We start from the raw sequence: 21,579 nt of genomic DNA, 5'->3' as shown, positions 1-21,579 counted from the left end.
TTTTTCATATATATTAATTATGAAATATCGTAAGATTTTTATGATTTTTTGTAAGTATAATTTCTGGTGAAATGTTATAAAATCTAAAAAATTTAAAAATACTTTTTAAAAATTATGGGATGAGAAATTTCAGAATATTTCGGAATTCACTTGTATGAAAAATTCTGAGAGAAGATGTAAACTTTCCAAATATTTCTAAGTATTTCTGAAAAATGTTCCAATTCGTATAAAAATTATGAGAAAAATTTTCACCAGGGATGGATTGACTAAAATTCATAAAGTTGGTAACCTATTGAGAATAATTGTATCATCTATAAATAGTCCATTATATTATTTGTCTTTTTACTTATACAACATTAAGAGCATATCACAAGCTTCTAGTCACAGCTTCCATCTAATCGAAATATAATAATTTTTGAATTTAATTGTGTTTTGGCTTCTTTGGATGTTGTGTCCCTCTTTACTAATGTACTAATGTACCTACTGATTTGGCATTAAATATAATAGTATTGAGAAAAGATGGGACCATTTTTCCACAAAGTCAAACATTTCAAAGGATGAGTTATTGCTATTAATTTTGTCTTAAATTCTACTTTTTTTGCTTTAACAATAAATTTTATAAACAAGTTTTTGGTACTCAAATGGATTTACCGTTCCTGTAATTACTGATATTGTAATGCAGGATTTGAAAGAATTGGCTATCACAAATACAACCATTATTTTGCTATAGATATGTCGATAACATTATTTTTGCACTTCCATCTGATGCTATTAATGACACACTTAATATTTCCACTTCTTTACGTACATAATTGCAATTTACAATACTATGGAGGCATTGATAATAGATTGAATTTTCTTGACACAACTTTGATTATTAATATAGTCAGAGAATTATTTTCAATACTTATCATAAAATAATTTTCTGGAAAGTTCCTAAATTTTCATTCCAATCACTCTCTTTGTCACAAAAAAGGCACAATCATTATTTATATAGAAAAATTATATAGAAAATGATTCAATTATCACATCCTCGATTTCAACATAAGAATCTAGCAGATACAATATTTTTCTTAATAATGGTTATCCTCTCTTTTTTATTTTTACCACAATAAATAAATGTTTAAAATTTCACATACACAATAAATATACCACACAAATCAAAGAAAAATTTTTCACAATTCCTTATGTCAAGTCTCCGAAATTTCTCATCTATATCCAATATGTTTCATTGTAAATTAGCATTTTCTACTATCAACACTTCAAAAAATTTTATAAAGAGAGAACAAGATAAGTTAGAATTGTTTTCTATTCAAAATGTGATATATAAGATTTCATGCGATTGTGAAGCCAGCTATGATGGCCAAATAAAAAAGTTGGCCAAACATACAAGAATACGTGAATATATTTCAAATATTAACAAAAAAACCCTTCTCCATCTATCATATCCGACCACCGTATCAATTTCAATCACAATTTCAAATGAAATAAAGTTAAGATTTTAAACAGTGAATCTTCTTACAACAAGAGATTGATATCTGAAGTGATTCACATAAAAAGGCAAAAACAGGGCTTAAACAAACAAAATGATACAGAATCATTGCCTGAATCTTATCTACATATTGTACAATCCCTCTCCTCCTCATAATTCCTCTTTTTCTTTCCTTTTATCTCCTTTCTCCCTTCCACTTTCATCTACACTTCTATCCCCTTTCTCTCTAATTCCCACTTCCCACTACTTTCTAACATTATCTTTTTTTTTCCTTCTCTAAGTGTCAATTTTTTACAATGTTTCATAACACCGAAGAGAGAATACATTGTTTTACTCTTATTGCTTTGTCTCTTATTTCAACCGACTTTCTGCGACATGACACATATTTTATTTTTGACTGGATAAAATTTGTTTTTATGTGAAAAGTATTTATTTTTATTAATTTGAGCTGTTACTAAATTATACATTTTTATATAATATATAAATATACATTATACAAATTTTAACAATAAGATTGGAAACATGATCGTTTATGTTAAATACATTATTTTAAATACGAAGAGCCAAATTTGGGAAATTTGGGAAGATTATTAATATTACAGATTGATTGCGTTGAAAGTTCGATAACCATATCAGCACGCAATTATCATTTTTGAAATTAATTCATTTATATGAATATACATATATAATAGTTCAATATATCTTAATTTTCAGACTGTAGTTTCGTATTTAAAGTAACAAATTTTTATTTTTATTAACATTTGCTTTGTATTATCTCACTGTATTATATTGTCTGTCTTTGCTATTCATTGCAATTTTTCATTTTAAGTATATCAATAATTTTGCGCTGATATATGATCCTTGTACATTATATCTTGCCTACAAAACAAAATTCGGTTTTATGCGTTCATTCTCCAATTTGCATTATATCAAAGGACATATTTCTAAACTTTTTAATTATTGACTGTAATTATCATGTGGCGACTGTCTCAAAACTACAATATAACTGCGGACAAGATTTTATTTGATTTAATGTTACCGTTTGTTAAAGAGAGAGCGAAGTATAATTTTATATTATGTTTTGTTTTTACAAAATTTGTTTTTACAAATTTTATATTATGTTTTTTATATTATATTTATAATATCATATATTTTAACATTGATAATGATCCTATCGCGATCGAAATGTTTGTTTATTGCTAACAATTTGTTATTAAATCTTAATCGAAGGATATAATTGTTTCTTTACTTATGTTCCAACTTCTACATTAACGATGTAATTTTATAAAAATTTTTTGGCTCATAGCCCTTTTGCTTTCTTGTTTTTTAAATAAATATAGATTAACTTAATTTAGCATTTATTATCTTTCTTTCATCCTTCCCTCGTTCTTCCAGCCTCAGCGACATTAGGTTACATCGCGCGCGACTGTATTAGTGTTTTAGTGTTACGCGCTCTTACTAAGCATTCGAATCTGCGATAAAAAAATAATCTTTACTTAATTGCGAAAAGGGTTCGTAAAGAGGACAAAGACAATAAATATAAATAGTAAATATCCTATATATAAATAAAAAAATAAAAATATTTCAGTGTTTAAAAAATTATTTTGTCTCTGTGCCATTCCTTCCATCTTATCTCTGTGGTATTGCGTTACGCGCGACACCATCGCGTGTGACAAATCGTGCTGTTATTATTGCACACACAGTGCGTTCGAATTATAAAATAAAATATAATATAATATAATGTATAATATAATATAATATTTAAATAAAATATTTCGCGTGTGAGAAGATGGTGATGCATAAGAGACAGTAAGTATAAATGATAAGTGTAACGTGCGGGACCGCGCCCGGCAGACAATGATCCTGCGTGACATCATCCCAGCTGACCGCGACGCGATGTATTTTTCCGCACATCTCGCTGTAACATAATTTCCCATGACGTAATTTCGTCGCACACCCCGCGTCCATTGACATCATCTTCGTCCTCCGCATATCTCCATAACGTTGTTCCCCTCGCTCAGTAACGTCACCCTCTGTGACGTCATCCCTCCGCGATATCATCCTTCTCATCTAGTGATGTTATACACCCCGGACCCCTCCGCGCCGCGGATACCCCCTCGCCCCTCACTTCAGAGGATCTCTTCTTAGAATCCTCCTTTATATACTACTTATTATGTGGATAAATTAAACGTAATAAATTTAAATATTACTTAATTATAAATTGAATATATTTTCAAATATCATGTTTGAAGTATTAGAAATAGCTGAAACCTTTTTGATGATATTTAAAAAAAATTGCAGATTCTTTCTGTAACTGTTCAGCAACCTTCTAACAAGACTTTATGTGCGAAAATTGCGATTCCAGAGCTGTCTCAGAAATGTTGCTGACATATTTTGCAACTTTTATGAAATGTTTCACTTTTCAATTGAAATATTTCAAAGAAATTTCTAAAAACTTTCGGTGTTGTGTAGAGCAATATCTTTTGAATGAAGCGTTTGCAAGCATACCACATATAATAATTAATGATAACACTTATTACTTACTGTACTCAGCATGATACCAATGAAGCAAAACCTTAAGACACTGTTCACATAGATCATACTGAAGTTCAAAGACAGTAATTTCTTTAACATAGATGATAAGCTAAAATAAAATGCACATACACATAAAATATTATAAAATATTTAATATTTTATATATTTAAAATTTATAGTAATATATATATATATATATATATATATATATTTTTAAGTATATACGTATAAATATCATCAAAATCCCTAAAATCTTTATTTCTTGTATTGTCTCTGCGAGATTTTGCAGGTAATAAAAGATTTTTTCTTGTTATAAATATCAATAAATCATTTTAATATCATTATATTTAAAATAAATAATCTGGGGAGATGATCCCTTGATTGATCTTAACATATGTTGATCCTGAATAACCTTCAACAAGTTTTAGTCGTCACTCGCTATTCGTTAAAAAGTTAGCGATTAAAGTTTATAATTACAGTTTATTATTTCCTTGTTTTATAATGTTAAGAAGTCGGATAACTCTAAACAGAAGGAAAGAGAGAGAGAGAGAGAGAAAGATATAGAACAGACAAATTAATACAACTTTCCACGCGAAACGTATTCCGCCTCTCCTTCCTTCGAAGAGGCATCCGAATTTCCAAGTGAAGGGAGATCTATCCCATTTCCTTTCCCTCCCTGTCTAAGAGCGTGACTTTCCACGCAAAGCGAGGGACACCCAAAACTAAAATACGGATTGAATTAGTTTTTGGGGGCAGTGCCGTCCCGCCGCAGGATATTGCTTCCACGGATACATTTTACAACACGAAACGAAGTCTTCTCCATCTCCTCCCCTGTCTAGGGGCGTACAAGATAAGAGGGGAGATAGAGTGGACTACGCTTCGCTTTGTAAAATATATGCGTTGAGGCTATACATGCCGTCTCCTTATGAGGACGACCAAAAGCATTGCCCCCAAAAGCTATAACCTAACTCAACCCATATTTTAATTATGTGTGGTCCTCGTTTTACGGGGAAAGTAGTGCGCCCCTAGGTAGAGAGGGAGGTGGGGTAAAACTCGCTTCGCGTATTCTCTTAATCAGTCTACTCCACACCTCTTCCCCTGCCTAGAGATATCTGATTCTTTATGTAAAGCAGGGAAATAATTACTAACTTTAACTATTAATAACTTTTTAACGAATAACGAGCGATGGCTAAAACTTGTTGAAGATTACTCAGGGTGACAACATGTGTCTATATTAAATTTTAAATTACTATTTTAAATATGTGACAGAATAATAATAACATAATTAAATATAGAACTACTTTTTTTTAGATTTTTTATAAGAATTAAAAAAGAAAAAACATTCTATGTCATTTTTTGGGTTCAAGATCCTTCAATAACTATTATCAACGCATTTATATATATTCATATGTATTTATATATATGTATTTTTTTCTTTTAAAGAACAAATTTTAATAAAATTTTCTTGATTACTTACTGAACGATATTGCTGTGATGTCGACATAATGCTATCATTTCTTTTTTTACCCAGCGATTTATTCCAGAGCAGTATTTTTGATGAGATTCATCGAGCTTACTTAGCGAATTTCCGTCTCGAAATATTACAGCGAGTTTTATGGCGATGTACCGATACTGCGCCGTTATCAGTAGCACAAGATGTATCATATAAACATCCATCCCGACTTTCTTTACAAAAACATACATGTTACCGATCAGTATGAGAACGCTGCCCAATAGGAAGACATCAAGAGAAAAGGGTTGCTTGGAGAAGACTGCTGGCATTCTATAGTCCTCGTAAAAGAAGAAAATTTTTTTAAAAATGAACAGAAATGGTAAGCAAGCCCATACGAAAACACCCAACCAGCCAGACAGCCAATAAAACTTAAGCGGATTCTCCATAGGCCGTAGAGTTGTCATCACAACATTCTTCATAGTCTCATCCGAAAAACGTAAAATATCGTTTAGTTTTTGAATCAGTTGATTCAGCAGCTGTCTGCGTGAGTAAATCCGCACGGCCATAAAAAACATTTCTATGGTAACCACACAGAGAACTGTACCGTCTTTTAGAGCCTTCTTCCGTGGTACCAGAATCAGTCCGGGAATTAATGCGATTGTTTGAATTATTTCAATCAGCCATATCAAGGCGCTGTATATCTTCCACGTTATCGGAAATCGCGAATCATTTGATCTTAAGGGCAGCAAGTTACCTGATAGTGCATTTAAGCGAACATTTAGAGGATTTACGCTTTGAAAATCCATATTCTTGATATAATTCTTCTCTTCGTAATAAATGTTAGAGAATGGACTTCTTTTAAGTGTCCGGACAGTTTACTTACATCGATGCTACATTATATGTTGCATTTTAAATATACAGAGACAACATAAATGCTACTTATTCTATTTTATGATCATCGCAAAAGATTTTTCGATTCAGACTGATATTTCCTACATGTCGCTCTTTTATCGTGTTTTAAAAGCCGCACTTAACCAATCGTAGATCTACAGTTATTTATTATTTCTCTTCAATTACTTCTTTTCTACTTGGAGTATAGCAGTTACCAATAGCATATTTTATGTACAAATGTTAGCATAAAGCAGAAGACATTCAGCTACCTTCAATCACAATTATAAACATGTTGACAAAAGCAAACTTCAATAATATCGTGAATAAAGATCTAGAGATAGCCTTTTATTGTTGCAGGCAAATATAGAAATTCATAACTAAAGGTTCTTGCAATAATATATGATTTATTATAGTACGTCCTTTTCATTATATTTATAGTGGAGATACGTACGACTACATAAACTTTCTTCTTTGAAGGAACGATTATCTTATAGTACTTCGTCAACTGTGGCAAGAGAAACTTGATCCTATCTAAACGTGAACTTCGCAGACTTAAGTTGCTGTCCAATCCGGGGAAGAAGGAAGAGAGGTTTAATATACGGGATACATTGAAACATTTCATTATATTAAAACATTTCAAAGGAGGCGATCCACGAATTGAATACCTATATTCACAAGGCTGATACTTCAGGTTTGTCCTCAATTTTTATTTTTATTAAAAAATAATTAGAAAATTAAATAATTTAAAAATTTTAAAAATTGAAGATTTTATCATCATAATGACAATTATAGAATATTATATCTCTATTTTTTAAATTTGATATAGATATTGCTTTTAGATAAATGGATATAAATTAAATATTGCATTTAAATATATTATTATATGTTCTTTCTACTATTTTCTCAGAAATTATTATATTTTTGTCGATAAATGTTTTTTCCTATATATAGGTTTTTATATTTTATATTTCTGTGAAATAAAAAATTCATGTTTGAAAATGAAAATCTACAAAATCTGTGTTAAAATTGAAAAAAGTAATTATAAAACAGAATGGATTTTTCCAAGAACTGGATTTTTTTTATTAAACATTACAATAAATTGCAAACTTTTTCCATATTGACAAACAAACTTTAATTTTTTCTAAATTCTATGACAAGAAGATAAGTACTTGTAACTAATAATATTATTTATAATATATATCGAATTAGTGAATTTTAATTTTCCAGTAATAAATAAAAAAATGTAATAATCTCTATATACACGTATATTTGTACATTAATACATATCACACAGCACACACACGCGCGTGCGCGCGCGCACGCACGCACATACGTACATGCATACATACGCACACGCATGTGTACGTATGCTAGTATATATATATATATATATATATATATATATATATATATATATATATTCATATATATATATGTTATTTTATATGCATCAATAATTTACTAAATAAAATGTATGTAAAAGACAGAAAAGTGCAATTAAAATAATTATCTTCATTTGTATTCATATGTAAATAATATGGTACGTTTCTTTTCTATGAAGAAATTATTTCAACAAAATTAAAATAATTAATATCATATTTATTTTATTATTATTTTTCCTCTCAAAAGAAAAAATTTTGACCAGGGCATGTAAGAACGTTTATTGATATGGGCCTGAGTAAGTCTGACATAATTCAGATCATTTCTATGATTCAGCAACGCATTTTTCATGACAGCGCCGCTGTCGGAATATTGCGGAACTAAAATATTACTTGATTTCATGGTTTCACAATAATTTCGGATACTCTTTTCTCTTACACTAAAACCCCTACTTTGTTTCTAAAAACATAGGATTGTTCTTTCAAGTTTTCTGCGATTCGCCAGTTACGTTTTATAACCGTGCAAGGTCTTATATGCAGCACATTATGACGTGTTGACTACAGAAGGCGATAATGAAACTGTAAGTCTTCAATTTTCTTTCGTTTTTCGTATTCAAAGCTGGCGAATTGCGTTGTTGTCGATACTTTAATTGTGGAGAAGGATTTTTCAATTCATAAACACAATTAAGAGAAAAGAGTCTTTAATAATTAATGATAAAACAGGACACTCCAGCATCTCCGTAAGATATTGTTAAAATTTAATTGAAATACTATTTTTTTCTGAAAATTAAAGAAATGTAAAAAATGAGCAAATCGCAAAGTCAAAGAATTGTGCTCATAATATGAGATACTTCGAGAAGTCGATAATAAATCGCAATGTACATTAGTATTGCAATTAAAAAACTTTAATGTTTCTAAAATGCAAACAAATAATAAATATGCGCTCAAAATGACCATGCATTACGATACATTGTAGCAGCGACGGTGCTAGGGTATTTGGCGCCTTCCTCCCCCCGTAAATTTTAAGTTAACGCTCTACGTATAGGGCAGGGAAACGCAACTAAATTTTTTAACAGGCCAAATATATTGAAGTTATACCGCGGGCCATACCAGTAAAATTTAGAATTTATATTTTTTGTTTTCTTCGAATTATCCAGGAATCATCACGTGGAGAAGACAAAGTCGATTCCTTTTCTTTTTTGTTTTTTTATTTTTTATTTCTTTATTTTTCTTTTTTATTTTATTTTTTTTGTTTTATTTTTTTTCTTTTTTTTGTTTTATTAATTTAATTTAATTTAATTTATTTTTTTCTTTTTGTTTCATTATTTTTTTTTATGTTTTAATATACCAGATTGAAAATTTCTCGAGAAATTCTTTTAATCATAAAATGCTTTTAATGAAAATTGTGCTTTCCCAGTTTGGATTAGTTTTTTGAAATTCGGCTCGTAAGTGATATTACTTACTAACATGTAATCGCTCAAATGATTATCAGTGATTCGATTTCAAAATTTATTTTTTATTATGTTCATCTTAGAAAATACTGCTTCACAAATATATGTGAATCCAAACATCGTACATAGCAAAGTATCCATTCTTTTGAGATTTGGAAAAGATTGTTCAGGAAGGATTCTGTTCAAAATTGTGTAACATCTGTTTCAGCAAATATTTCTTGCAGCACATTATTCTCATGAAATTCAATAATTTCCAGTTGCAATTTAGTCTTTTCGAAAGTAAACAGTTGCATTGCTGTATTAATCCAATTACTATTTGTCTCAAGATTGAATGACTTTGCATTGTTCTTAATAAGTCATCAATTTGATCAAAATCTATAAATCGGGAAGCAAATTTAAACTGCATATCTTTTAAAAAGCGCTCGTATTCCTCGAAGTATGGAATTTTTTCAATATTGTTTTCAAAATGTGCTTTTAATAAAGGAAAATCAATCAGCTCTCTAAAATTCAAATCATTCTCAAATAGTTTTAACTTTCTTTAGAAAGCTTTAATTTTTTCCCATATCAATTTTCCCTTGCAAAGCTAGATTCATTAATATGTGAAAACATATCACACAAATAGTGTAATTTAGCAACATTGATCACATTGCAAAGAAATTCAAAATATTCAGTAACTGTTTTATATTTCTACTTTTGAGAAAATCCAAAATTTCACTTAAGAAAATTATCCTTTTGAGTGCATTTCTTTTGTTCAACCAGCGAACATCAGATGAAGAATATATGCAGAAGAAGATCTGTATATTCAGAATTACATTCTACAAGAAAAGCTCGGAATTAGCGATGTTGTAATGCTGAGTGAGATTTCAAGTAATTGATAATTTTCATTATCGTATGCATGACATTTTTGAAATCATTCGAAAGCTTTGCGCAAAGAACTGCTTGATGATTATGCAGTGCAATGAAATGATTTTAGAATTAATTTGCTTTAAAAGTGTTAAAACCATTTGTTTTCCCAATCAATGCTGGTGCACCATCGGTAGTTACAGAAAGAATTTGTTTATATAAGAAATCATTATTGTTCATAAATTCCTAGAAGCGTTCAAATAATATTTGACCAGTTGTGTGATCATGCAATAGCAACAATGTCAAGAGTTCTTCTTTATAATTATTATTCAAAATATAACGAACAAACACAGTCATTTGTGCTACATCGAATATGTCTGTAGATTCGTCAATCACAAGCCAGAAAAACTGTGTTTTAGTAAGATCAGTCAATATACTCTCACGAACTGGTCTTGCGCAAATTTCGATCTTACGAATCGTGGAGTCACGAGATAGTGAAATTTGGCTATACATTTCAGCAATTTTTTTCTTATTATTGTAGGAAATAAGATGAATCCAATGATGGAAATGTTCGGTGAGCCAATATCTATGGACGACAATTCAGGAGAGAATCACAAATCGCACTTCAACGCTTCGCCGTGCCACACACGTTTCCGTGCCACACACGTGTTTCGCCATCTTCCAACTCCTTAACTCTACTAATCTTCCTGTACCTTTTGATATTCTAGCGCATATCGTCATAGTCAGAAACACGCGAACAAAATAAAAATTTATAAACAAAACATATACTCTTTCTACATTATCGAAAACTGTATTTGAAACTTGCATCAAGCATTCTTTGACTATCACATAATATGAAAATGGCACCGTATGTGTGGCTAAAATCTATGCAATACGCAAAGATGCTTCACTGCACTTTTCCTATTCAAACATGTTTCATTATCATTTAAGAATGCTCAAATGATGTACGAAGAGTAATAATTTTTTCAATTTTAAGTGAAGAACTCTTTGGAAAATCTTTGTCATATTTTCTCAAATGCTTAGTTTCATAATGGCGACTTATATTTGCTACTTTGCACGCAATAACTATTTTGTTGCAAATTAAACATGTTAGTTTTGCATTTTTATAAGATGGAAGAATAAAGAAAAATTCTTTACTCCATTTTGCTTGAAATATTCTATTTTCAAAATCGATTTTTCATTGTTTTGGCTCAGACATTCTAAAAAATAAAACAAAATGTCCTAAATCCGATTCTAAATAGAAGTTCAAATAAAAGATAAGATTAACTTCGCAAAACGAAGAAATTCCTGACGAAATAAGAAAGACTACTAATCTCTACAAATCATACTTTTTTTACTGAAAAGAATTAAAGATCAGATATTGTGATCAAGGTGCAGAAGCGCGTCCTGACTCAATTCGGCAGTAAATGTAGCAATCAAAGATACCAGATTGTAGATGCAGATGGAATAACGCTGTGGTGAACGCAATGATGGAGGGAGATAAGTCGCTTAGTGGCTGGCTACGCAAAGTGCTCTACGCAGCTAATCGTCAGGCGACTCATCAGTAGTAAAGCAAGGCGGGTTCTAACCCAGGGGCTAGAGCGGAACGCGGGGTGCGGGAAATACTCGTAGGCGCGGGGGATACCTAACGCGGGGAAAGGTCTGGGCTCCCACACAATAGGGCTCCTTTTTTTTTGTCGTCACTCAAAATTTCGCCACTTTTTTCTCCAAAAATGCATCGGTAATAAAGGTTTGTATGTTAGAGAAAGATAGAGCGCGCGTAACGTGCTATGAGTGAAGAAAGAATGGAAGAATCAATAGAGTACAAGTTCCTTTGTACGACACAGTTTTTTCAATATGGTTTTTCCTGGCGCGTCGAGGCAAAGGATGGGAAGTAAAAGACAATACACACGAAATAATCTGGAAAAAATGTTTTATTCACATCTTATTACACCGGTTTTCGTACTTATTAAAAACTAAAGCTAATAGTTCGTAATCGACGAGCTGATGCCCATTGAAGATGTCGCTATCACGTATATGGAGAATCGCGTATACTTGGTATCTACCGTATCGACGAATCGAGCAATTCACCACAAGCAAAAAAAGTACGAAAAGTTCCATCAAAAATCAAGACAATGCTCATCATATTCTTTGATAGCAAAGATATTATCAACAAAGAGATTGTTCCAACTGGCCAAACAATTACTGGTGCATATTATCTCGAAGTTTTAAAGCGATTGATGGACAGAATTCATTCGTGTTCGCCCCGAATATCGTGATCCAGAAGATTGGTTTTTGTTGCATGATAATGCACCGAGTCACATTTCATTGATTGTCCGTTAATGTTTGGCTCGAAATCGTGTCTCTGTGTTAAACCATCCACCGTATTCAGCTGATTTGGCCCCCTGCGACTTCTCATTATTCCCAAAATTGAAATTGAAATTGAAAGGACGCTTTTTTGATGACATTCTGACTATCCAATCATCGTCTACACAGGCACTAGAGGCAATTCCGCAAACTGAGCTAGAACATGCATTTGAATCACTATTGAATCGCTGTAACAAGTGTATGGAAGCCAGAGAAGAATATTTTGAATAATAAAACCAAAAAATATGCAAAAAATATGGGCTTATTTACCAACCAATAGTGTTCTTGTAAAAGCATCGACAATCTGTAAAATGACTTCAGGTAATTAAATAAATTTCCTTTTATAATACATTTTCAGATATTGTTTTACTATTAAGAAGTAAATACTGCATAAACGAAATAATATAATAAAATTATAAGTTCTCTCATTTCTATGATATGTTTTATATTTTATTTAAGAATCTCATAACAATCATATAATAGTTATTAATTTAACATTTATATTTCTTACAGATCATTTTAAAATGTGGTTAGGAGAAACTTATTTTTCAAACATTGCGTTCTTCTTGTCGATTATTGACTGATCCCAATATTATTTCAGATTTGACACCTGCAGAAAAACATATTATCAGGATTATACTGAAAGGCACTATAGGGAGAATACAACCATTAGATGTTTACAGATTTAGAATTGGAAAAATTCTGTTAAAAGGTTTTCAGATATTGTTTTATTATTGGAAAGTAATATAAATTTACATGAACGAAATAATATAATAAAATTATAATTTCTGATACATAATCAATTGTCATTTCTACGATATCACAACTTATTTAAATATTCACGGTTTAAAAGTGGTTATACAAACGAAAGACCAGAAGAATTTGAAAATCCAGTAGAATTTAGTTTTGACAAAAATTCAACAACATATAATATTGAAGATTGCAGTAATATAGCTGTAGTAAAACGTTCATGATGCAAGAAGTCATTATGTTTAAAACATTTGTTCATTGAGTATCATTATTGTAATGAGTATAATGAGTAAATGATACAAAATATAAATTTATTGTGTATAAACATTTAAAAATTATAAGAGATAACAATAACTTTCGAGAATGTCAAAAAATAAAGAAAAAGAAAAGGTAATGAGAGTTTTTTCGCGGTAATTCATGCAATAAAGAAATTTATTGTAAGATTTTGACAGATCAGATGTTTCGGCTTACTTTCAAGCTATCTTCAGTATATCTGACTACAATGTAGATCACTTCTATGGCTAGACGAGACCAATCATTCCATCTCCACACAAGATTGGCAAATCCAGTGGCAACGAATAGAAGATAAATTCTATATAAGTAAAAAGAGTCGTTACCTAAATATGTAATTAAAATAAGATGTCGGAATGATGATAAGATGATGAAAATTTCATTAGAAATTATTTCATTATTAAATACGTTTAGAAATTATTACGTAAACGACAATTAAATAAGATATTAAAGCGTAAAACTGAAAATAACTTTAAGAGAATAATCTTAAGATATTATAAGGAAGTAATATACAGAGATAAAAAAAGTTTTACTCATTTTAAGGAGAAATAATAAAAATTATTATAATTTTTAACATTATTTATAATTTGTAATGTTACAAATACCAATCATGTAAATTTCCTTATTCGTTGATTTATGTATTTTATTGTTCCGATAATTACTTAAGCATAGTATATATGGAAACGTTAATAATTAGTTTTTGATAATGATATGTCATAATATAACTTTATTACACATGGTTGAAATCGTAAAATAATAATCTTTAATTTGATAAAAAACAAAAATTAAAAAAAAATGTGAAAAATGAATGTGATTATAATTTCAAAAATATATGAAAAGAAAGAGCATAAAGAACCACAGCATAAGATGTAGTTAGTGATATTTAATTATTCTTGCATTATGAATTACAATAAAAACATTAAACGTTTCGGCCACAATCTGGCCATCTTCAGTAAAATTAATAATATTCTTAAGACGCAGAGTTACATCAAGTTGGAATCAAATTCAACCCTCGTGTATTATAATTGTAAAGATCGTGTTTGCATCAAAGCGACGCTGCTTCATATAATAATGTTAGAACGTCAGAAGTCATGTAGTAAAAAGTGTAGAACGAGAATTTCCAGATTCTAATTTACAATAATTTATTTAATTATTAATATCTTTTAAAACGGAGTATAAAACAAAGGAAACATTACCTGTTTTACAGCAAAATAATCGATGAATTACAAGTATATTCATTTCACAGATAGAAATTTGTCGTGACACTATGTGTTGTTATTGGTCGTATCACAAAAATTATTATAAAAAAATTGTTTTCTTTATAATTTTAAAGTGCTCTTGAAACCGTACAACTTTGTTTAAAAAATTTTTTTCTATCTTTTATACTTCCGACGATATTCGCCTTGAAAGAAAAATAACGATTTTTTTTCAAAAAGGTGTTTCACCCCTTAAACATGATAAACAAAAAATTAAAAAAATTGTTTTCTTTATAATTTTAAAATGCTCTTGGAACCATACAACTTTTGTTTAAAAAATTTTTATCTATCTTTTATACTTCCGACGATATTCGCATCGAAAGAAAAATACCGTTTTTTTTCAAAAGAGTGTTTCACCTCTTAAACATGAGTTAGTGCACGTATAAAAAAATACATGTCTTTTAGATTTTCGTGTTTTACAACATATTTCGGGGAGAATCAAATCGGTTTCGGACAGTTGTGAAACTTCTCTTACAAGTACCAAGTGCGCCTCCATAAGCCTATTTAGGAGATCTTTTATGGCGTGGAGCCCCCTTGCTCAGTTACAATATCCGACGGTTGCAGCGCCCTCGCCTCATAGGCAGCCAAAGGGATCTAAGAGAAGAGAGAGAACCCGACCACCGCTCAGCGGTAAGGAGGTTTTTACAGTTTTATATTCATGATTCTCTGAGCCATTTTAAGGAAGTTTAGGATATATTTCAATATCTTGAAATTCAATTTTGCTAATATATGGTTACTGTAGTTACGTTTTGGAACGCAATCCTAGATGGATCAATGCGTCATCAGCGGAGGAGAGGGATGAGAGTAATAAAGCAAGACGGGTTCTAACCCAGGGGCTAGAGGGGAACGCGGAGAATACTCGTAGGCGGGGAATACTCGTAGGCGCGAGGGATACCTAACGCGGGGAAAGAAGGGAAAAGGTCCGGGCTCCCACACAATAGGGCTCCTTTTTTTTTGTCGTCAAAATTTCGCCACTTTTTTCTCCAAAAATGCATCGGTAATAGAGGCTTGCATGTTAGAGAAAGATAGAGCGCGCGTAACGTGCTATGAGTGAAGAAAGAATGGAAGAATCAATAGAGTACGAGTTTCTTTGTACGACACAGTTTTTTCAATATGGTTTTTCCTGGCGCTTCGAGGCAAAGGATAAGAAGTAAAAGACAATACACACGAAATAATGTGAACAAAAATTTTATTCACATCTTATTACACCGGTTTTCGTACTTATTAAAAACTAAAGCTAATAGTTCGCAATCGACGAGCTGATGTCCATTGAAGATGTCGCTATCACGTATAATGTTCTCAGATGCGATATTGGAGAATAGCGTATACTTGGTATCTACCGTATCGACGAGTCGAGCTAATCGTTCGAACGTTACATCGATACACCCGTTAAAATCAAACATACAGCGTAGCGTCGTTTCGGTCATCGTAATGCGTACGGATGAAGAATCGAGACGTACGAGCGTAGCATCATTCAGCATGCAAACACTGACGGTTAGCGGTCCAACGCTTATAAAATTATTCTTGTATTCGTTTCGAAACAGCTTGTAAATATTTCCTCGCTGCTCGTAGAGGCTCTTCCACGTTTCGAGAGACAGCGATAGTTCGTGTCCGCGATGATCTCCAAGGGCGATTTCCACGTAACTCGGAGGGCCAACGTTGATTCCAATTTCCAAAAATTTGTAGCCCGTATCGTCAAATCGTAACGTCAGCTCAGTAAACGCACCACACGATGCTCCGTACTGTGTACATACATAATGTTAAAAAACGTTTCTTTTGTGTATAGAACATTGAAACTTACATGTTATATTCCTTCTTCACATCGTACGATGCACTGCTCTCATTAGCGAAGTACATTTTTTCAACCGTTCGTACAAGCGGGTATCGCAAGATTGATTGCATCCGCGTAAATTGTGACGTAATACTTCTGGAATCGATGAGAGAAGGTCCTCCCCCTCTTTCCAAGAATTTCGAACATGTTGCGACACGTTTTATCAAGTCTTTCTACGTATTTTCTTTGTCACGAATTTATACATACGTTTATACATACGTTTATATACACGTACATACGTACATACATACGTACATAAGTACATATGTTTATACATACGTTTATACATACGTTTATACATACGTTTATACATACATACGTACGTTTATACATACGTTTATACATACGTTTATACATTACAAAGGAAGGGAAAAGAAATACATAATAAATACGTTAACGTATTTTTATTTAAAAAATTCTTTTGCAACCACCAGTTATATATTTTCCATACATTTTGTAATGCGCAATTCTTAACATGCTGTCAACATCGTATAATATTAGTAACATCTAGATTAGATAAAGATTAGATAAAGTCTTCGTAAATTACATCCAGGGTCTCAATGTACATGCGTTCTCGCTCATCGTCCAGAAGCAAGTTCCGCAGCCACGTTCGTTTCTCGCGTCCCTTGACATAACGACAGCATCATCTTCAAATACAGCCATCGTAATTAGACGTTTTGCCTCGTTGTACGGGATCGTCCCGTCCTCCCATTGCAATCCATGGTAATAAGCAATCAACCTGGAGGCGCAAGACCTGTCGGATCTTGTCAAAAATTTCCATGACACGGGACTCGTAAAAATGTAATGTGTGAGAACGGTCCCCTGTTTCAGCATCGCCACTTCCTTCACGATAAATTTCTTGTTAACAATGAATCCTTGCAGATCCACGAACGTTGGCACGAGCATATTGTCGAGAAGACTCGCAGTCGATTGCGGTCGATTGCGACGTACCGTAGATCTCTCGTGTTAGAGGTGCACTTAGGTGATTTTGCGTTGGTCAATGGATTATACTGAACCACACGATCGTGTATGATGAGACAATAGGCTGTTGTATTTGCAGGTACATCCTCTTTACATTCAAAGTCTAATCGCACGTCCACGGTGCCACTCTTGATTGATTCGTTCTGTCGAGAGCAATCGATGATCACGAATGGACCATTACGTAAAAAAGTTGTAAAGGTGAGACTCGGCTCGAGATACTCGTATCCGTAGTAGCCCTTGCAGAAACGCGCGTACAATTCGTACAGAATCGCACATCTGTTTTTGTCAAAATCCAGATTCAAGTCACCGTACGGATAACATTCCGAATTCAGGTAAAGTTTCGCATTGGTTAATTTGCAGTCGTCGAATCGACTTACATCCTCGGACATGACGTTTTTTCGACCTGTTTGCACAGCGAAAATAACGCGCGAAAGTAGCGCGGCTTCTCGAGCTGAGTAACCGTCTTGATGACCCACGAATGCTTGGTTGTGCTCTGCAAGAGCGGAAATTCGTACAAATCCCACGAGCGAAAAGCCAAGCTCAGATATCGTCCGCTCTCCAAAGCGCGCAGCATCGACAGCTTATTTATCTCGCTCAATAACACATGCGGCATTCGCCACTGTACTTTGAATAATTCGAGCGTTGGCTCTATCGCCGGATCTCCCGTCAGACAATTGTTGTCGTTGCGCGCTCGTATTAAAATCAACTCGTGACGAGCGTTGATCACCACGCGTTTGTAATCTTCGCAAAATCCCAGCAGTACGTAGAGCGGTACAGAGAAATTAAAATATCCGGCTGCAGTAGTCTATGCATTCCAACCGGCATTCCGTAGAATCACGCTTCTGTCGGATGACACTGTTACATAGTTTTTGAGCGTGCTAGTTATACCCACATTTCTATTACGATCAATCTCCACACCATTGAGTTCATATCGAATCTCATCGAATATATGAACGCGACGCAATTATTTCCCAATGTCACATGAGCACCCTGGACCACTTTGTTCTTCGTCAGTTTTCTCTCGACATATAGAAAGCTTTCGTACGGCAGTGTGTACAGATTCTGTTGCTGTATGGGTATTCTTATTTCGTCGCTGTACCCGAATGTTGTATTAGCGAACGGGTTGTACGTGTGAGTCTCAATCTTGACGATGCGATCGTCAAAGATCGGCTCGTCTTTAATGTTTAAGATATCAGTCATCTTAAAAGTTGCGCACCACGAATCCCAAAGATTGTAAAAATTTAACGTTCGACGCACTGAGCTTCTTCTTGCTGACGCAGTTGGATGAGCGAGCGTTATCGAGCGGTGATGTTACCAGCCTTGTAAAGAATGCGTTATCTCTCTGCGTGCGCTCCGCTCTGTTCAATACGAGCATCTCACGCTCGCTGTCGCTGTCGCACGTGCAATCTGACGGTGATCTCCTCTCCGCGAAAATCGAGCAATCGTCCGTTTTGGTCGACGACGCGTATCGTTAGATCCGTAATGCTCTGTACCGTGATCGGCAGGTAAATGATCTGCGTCGGCCTCTCCGATATCTTATATCCTGATGGCACGCCCGGCGAAAATTCGTGTATCGTGTGCGCGCTTTTGCCGTTGCTCTACGCGCCCGCGGTCACGTTACACTCTACGCGGATAACGTTTACGTTCATAATGTTGATCGACATGTTCGATTCGTGCCATCTTCGCGGTCGCAGTATACGCTTCGACGAGAATCCCAGCAGCGATCTAATGCTGTTGGGCTTGCCAAAGTTTATTCTGTATGCACATTTAATCTCGCATCTCATCGTGTTGTAGTTTGCGCGGAGCATAATCGGGTATTCTCCACCCTCACCATTATCATCATCATCAGTGTCATTGTTGTTGTTGTTGATGTTGTTGATGTTGTTGTTGTTGTTGTTGTTATTATTGTCACCACGCACTACGTCAACGGTTTCAAGTGCGTTGCGGTGCGAACGTTTCCGTAAAATCGTACGTTTCAAAAATTCATTTATGTCTCGCACTTCGTACAAACCCTCGGGAATTTTAATTTCTGTCTTTGCCAAAATAAAACTTATTGTTCGATTCGTTTACATTCGGTATCGTGTGATAAGTCTCAAAAATCGCCAGACCGAGTTCGTAATCGCCGTCACTCAAATCTATGGAGGGAAAGTAGTTCGCCGCGAGGACGGTGCTCTTCCCGCTCAGCGTAAGTGTCAGCGACATGACGGAAAAAGCGTTCGACTAATACTGAGATTGTACAGCACCTCGTCGAGCTTTTTAAATTCACGCGCCGACCGTTTGTAGAAACTGCAGACACATTTGACCGCAGAAGCTCTGATCGTACGTCTGATAGGACGTACTCTATCGTCGAAGCACCGTTCTCGAAATATCGCACCAGTTCCTTGGGCGATCGAAGATCATCGAAACTGTCAAAGTATACGACGTGGTTGTTCCTCTTGGCGTACGCTACCCAGTGAGTACCCGGCCCGGTCGCATTGTCCAGATTCACGATACCGCTTTCGTTTCGGTGCACTCCGCTCGTCGGTAAAGCGTTACGCATGAAGACACCTCTAAAGTACGGTACGCGCATACGTCTCGCAAGCACGTCCAATTGCACGTTGATAGTTGCACCCGAGGGCATTTTTATCGTCCCTTTTTTTTTTCTTCGCTGCTACACCCTGTCCGCGTTTATAGGGGCTGAGATACAGTTCATATTTGTACGGAGCGAGATACAGACCGCGGCCCTATTCCATCGCGCGGTCGTGACGGTTGCAGCTCTTCGAGCTGACGTCGCGCGGCTTTGCTATCGTTTACCGCTTTCGCCACGCTGGCCGCTCCACCAATCAAGGACCCGAGCGCGCCCAACATTGGTAGAAAAGGTAACGCACCACCTCGTTTTGCCGTTGGAAGTATCCGCTTTTTCGTTGTCTTTTTCCCCGTTGTCGTCTTCTTTTTTGATTTCATGCCCATGCCGATCTTGGTCTTGGCTTTCATCGCTGCCCAAACGGCAGCAGCGGCGGCTCTCTCGCTCAGAGCCGAATCTCTCGCGATGACACGTTTCCGCGCCTCCTCGGCGAGTACTTTGTCTGCCGCGTGTCTATCGGTGAGATCGTTGCTCCGAGAATACGCGATGTCGTGTTCTCGGCACGCCGCGTCCAGCGGATTTATGCCCACGTCACCTCTAGCTAATCGCTTCGTAAGCCGAGTGCTCGGGCCGCAAAACTGATAGCCCGGAATATATAACTCGAAAGGAAGACGATTACACGATTGATATCGTCTACAATTGCTCGACGCTTCGCACCGAGCAGGCAACGACGCTCACGACAACGAGATGCTGTCAATTATCGAGGAACTTCGAGAAGCTGGTCTTATTATAAATTAAATCGCGTAGCCATGAAACGATTCAGTTGAGTAACATCAACGAGAAGAAATACATTATTTTCTCGTGTATTATTTACTCAGTGTATTACGCGTCGAATCATGAAAAAGAAATCTGAGAAAAAGAGAGAGAAAATTAGCTCCGAGAAACGTCGACTCGTTGAGAAATTGCACGCTCCTGCGAGAAGAAATTTTCCGCGAAGTCGCGTCACAGTTCGGGGATACGACGATCTGTGGCAGGCTGATGTCGTTGAGATGCGCCCGTACTCGGGTTTCAACAGAGGCCACCATTGCATACTCACCGTCATCGATGTGAGCAAATACACGTGGGCCGTACCACTCAAGAGGGTGGAAACGAGACGGCTAACGCTATCGCTGAGATCGTTCGAGAGAGTAGAAGATGTCCGAAAAATTTACAAACGGATATGGGGAAAGAGTTTTACAACGCCGATGTGCAGATAATCTTGAAAAAGCACGATGTTAATCACTATTCCACATATTCGACGTTGAAAGCGTCAGTGGTTGAGCGGTTCAATCGCACGCTCAAGAACGACATGTGAAAGATGTTTACGCTCAATTACAAGTGGGTCGACGAGCTGCCGCGTCTCCTGTCAGATTACAACGCGCGCAAGCATCGCACCATCGGCATGCGACCCGCCGAAGTAACTCCCGCGATCGCTGAAAGACTCTTGGACACTGTGT

At 34.7% G+C, this 21,579-nt stretch overlaps 2 protein-coding genes, 1 long non-coding RNA gene and 1 pseudogene across 5 annotated transcripts in view; 2 read left to right on the top strand and 2 right to left on the bottom strand.

Moving 5' to 3' along the window:
• The window catches only part of LOC105147873 (uncharacterized), a 29,543-nt gene extending 23,072 nt beyond the window's left edge, over positions 1-6,471 (bottom strand). Inside the window, exons 1-2 of one of the 2 annotated variants that reach the window (XM_011059194.2) lie at positions 5,505-6,471; positions 4,037-4,136 (exon numbers count right to left, since the gene is read on the bottom strand). In XM_011059194.2, the coding sequence (XP_011057496.2) occupies positions 4,037-4,136; positions 5,505-6,286 (882 nt within the window). In that variant the 5' untranslated portion in view covers positions 6,287-6,471. The remainder of the gene's footprint in view (positions 1-4,036; positions 4,137-5,504) is intronic. The other variant, XM_087410786.1, reaches the window with a different exon arrangement.
• A 399-nt stretch (positions 6,472-6,870) lies between these two features.
• The window catches only part of LOC147908299 (uncharacterized), a 167,523-nt gene continuing 152,814 nt past the window's right edge, over positions 6,871-21,579 (top strand). The window contains exon 1 of the long non-coding RNA XR_015546532.1: positions 6,871-7,062. This is a non-coding gene — a long non-coding RNA (uncharacterized LOC147908299). The remainder of the gene's footprint in view (positions 7,063-21,579) is intronic.
• The window catches only part of LOC147908302 (uncharacterized), a 116,238-nt gene continuing 103,709 nt past the window's right edge, over positions 9,051-21,579 (bottom strand). The window contains exon 8 of one of the 2 annotated variants that reach the window (XR_015546530.1): positions 9,051-12,567. The gene's annotated coding sequence lies outside the window, so the exon portion shown is untranslated. The remainder of the gene's footprint in view (positions 12,568-21,579) is intronic. The other variant, XR_015546531.1, reaches the window with a different exon arrangement.
• On the top strand, positions 12,723-14,901 carry LOC147908308 (uncharacterized; annotated as a pseudogene).

This window comes from Acromyrmex echinatior, chromosome 10 (assembly GCF_024713525.1).
Source record: "Acromyrmex echinatior isolate Ae372 chromosome 10, ASM2471352v2, whole genome shotgun sequence".
NCBI lineage: Eukaryota > Metazoa > Arthropoda > Insecta > Hymenoptera > Formicidae > Acromyrmex > Acromyrmex echinatior.
Note: the sequence above shows the minus strand (reverse complement) of the source record. Positions and strands in the feature narration are given on the sequence as shown.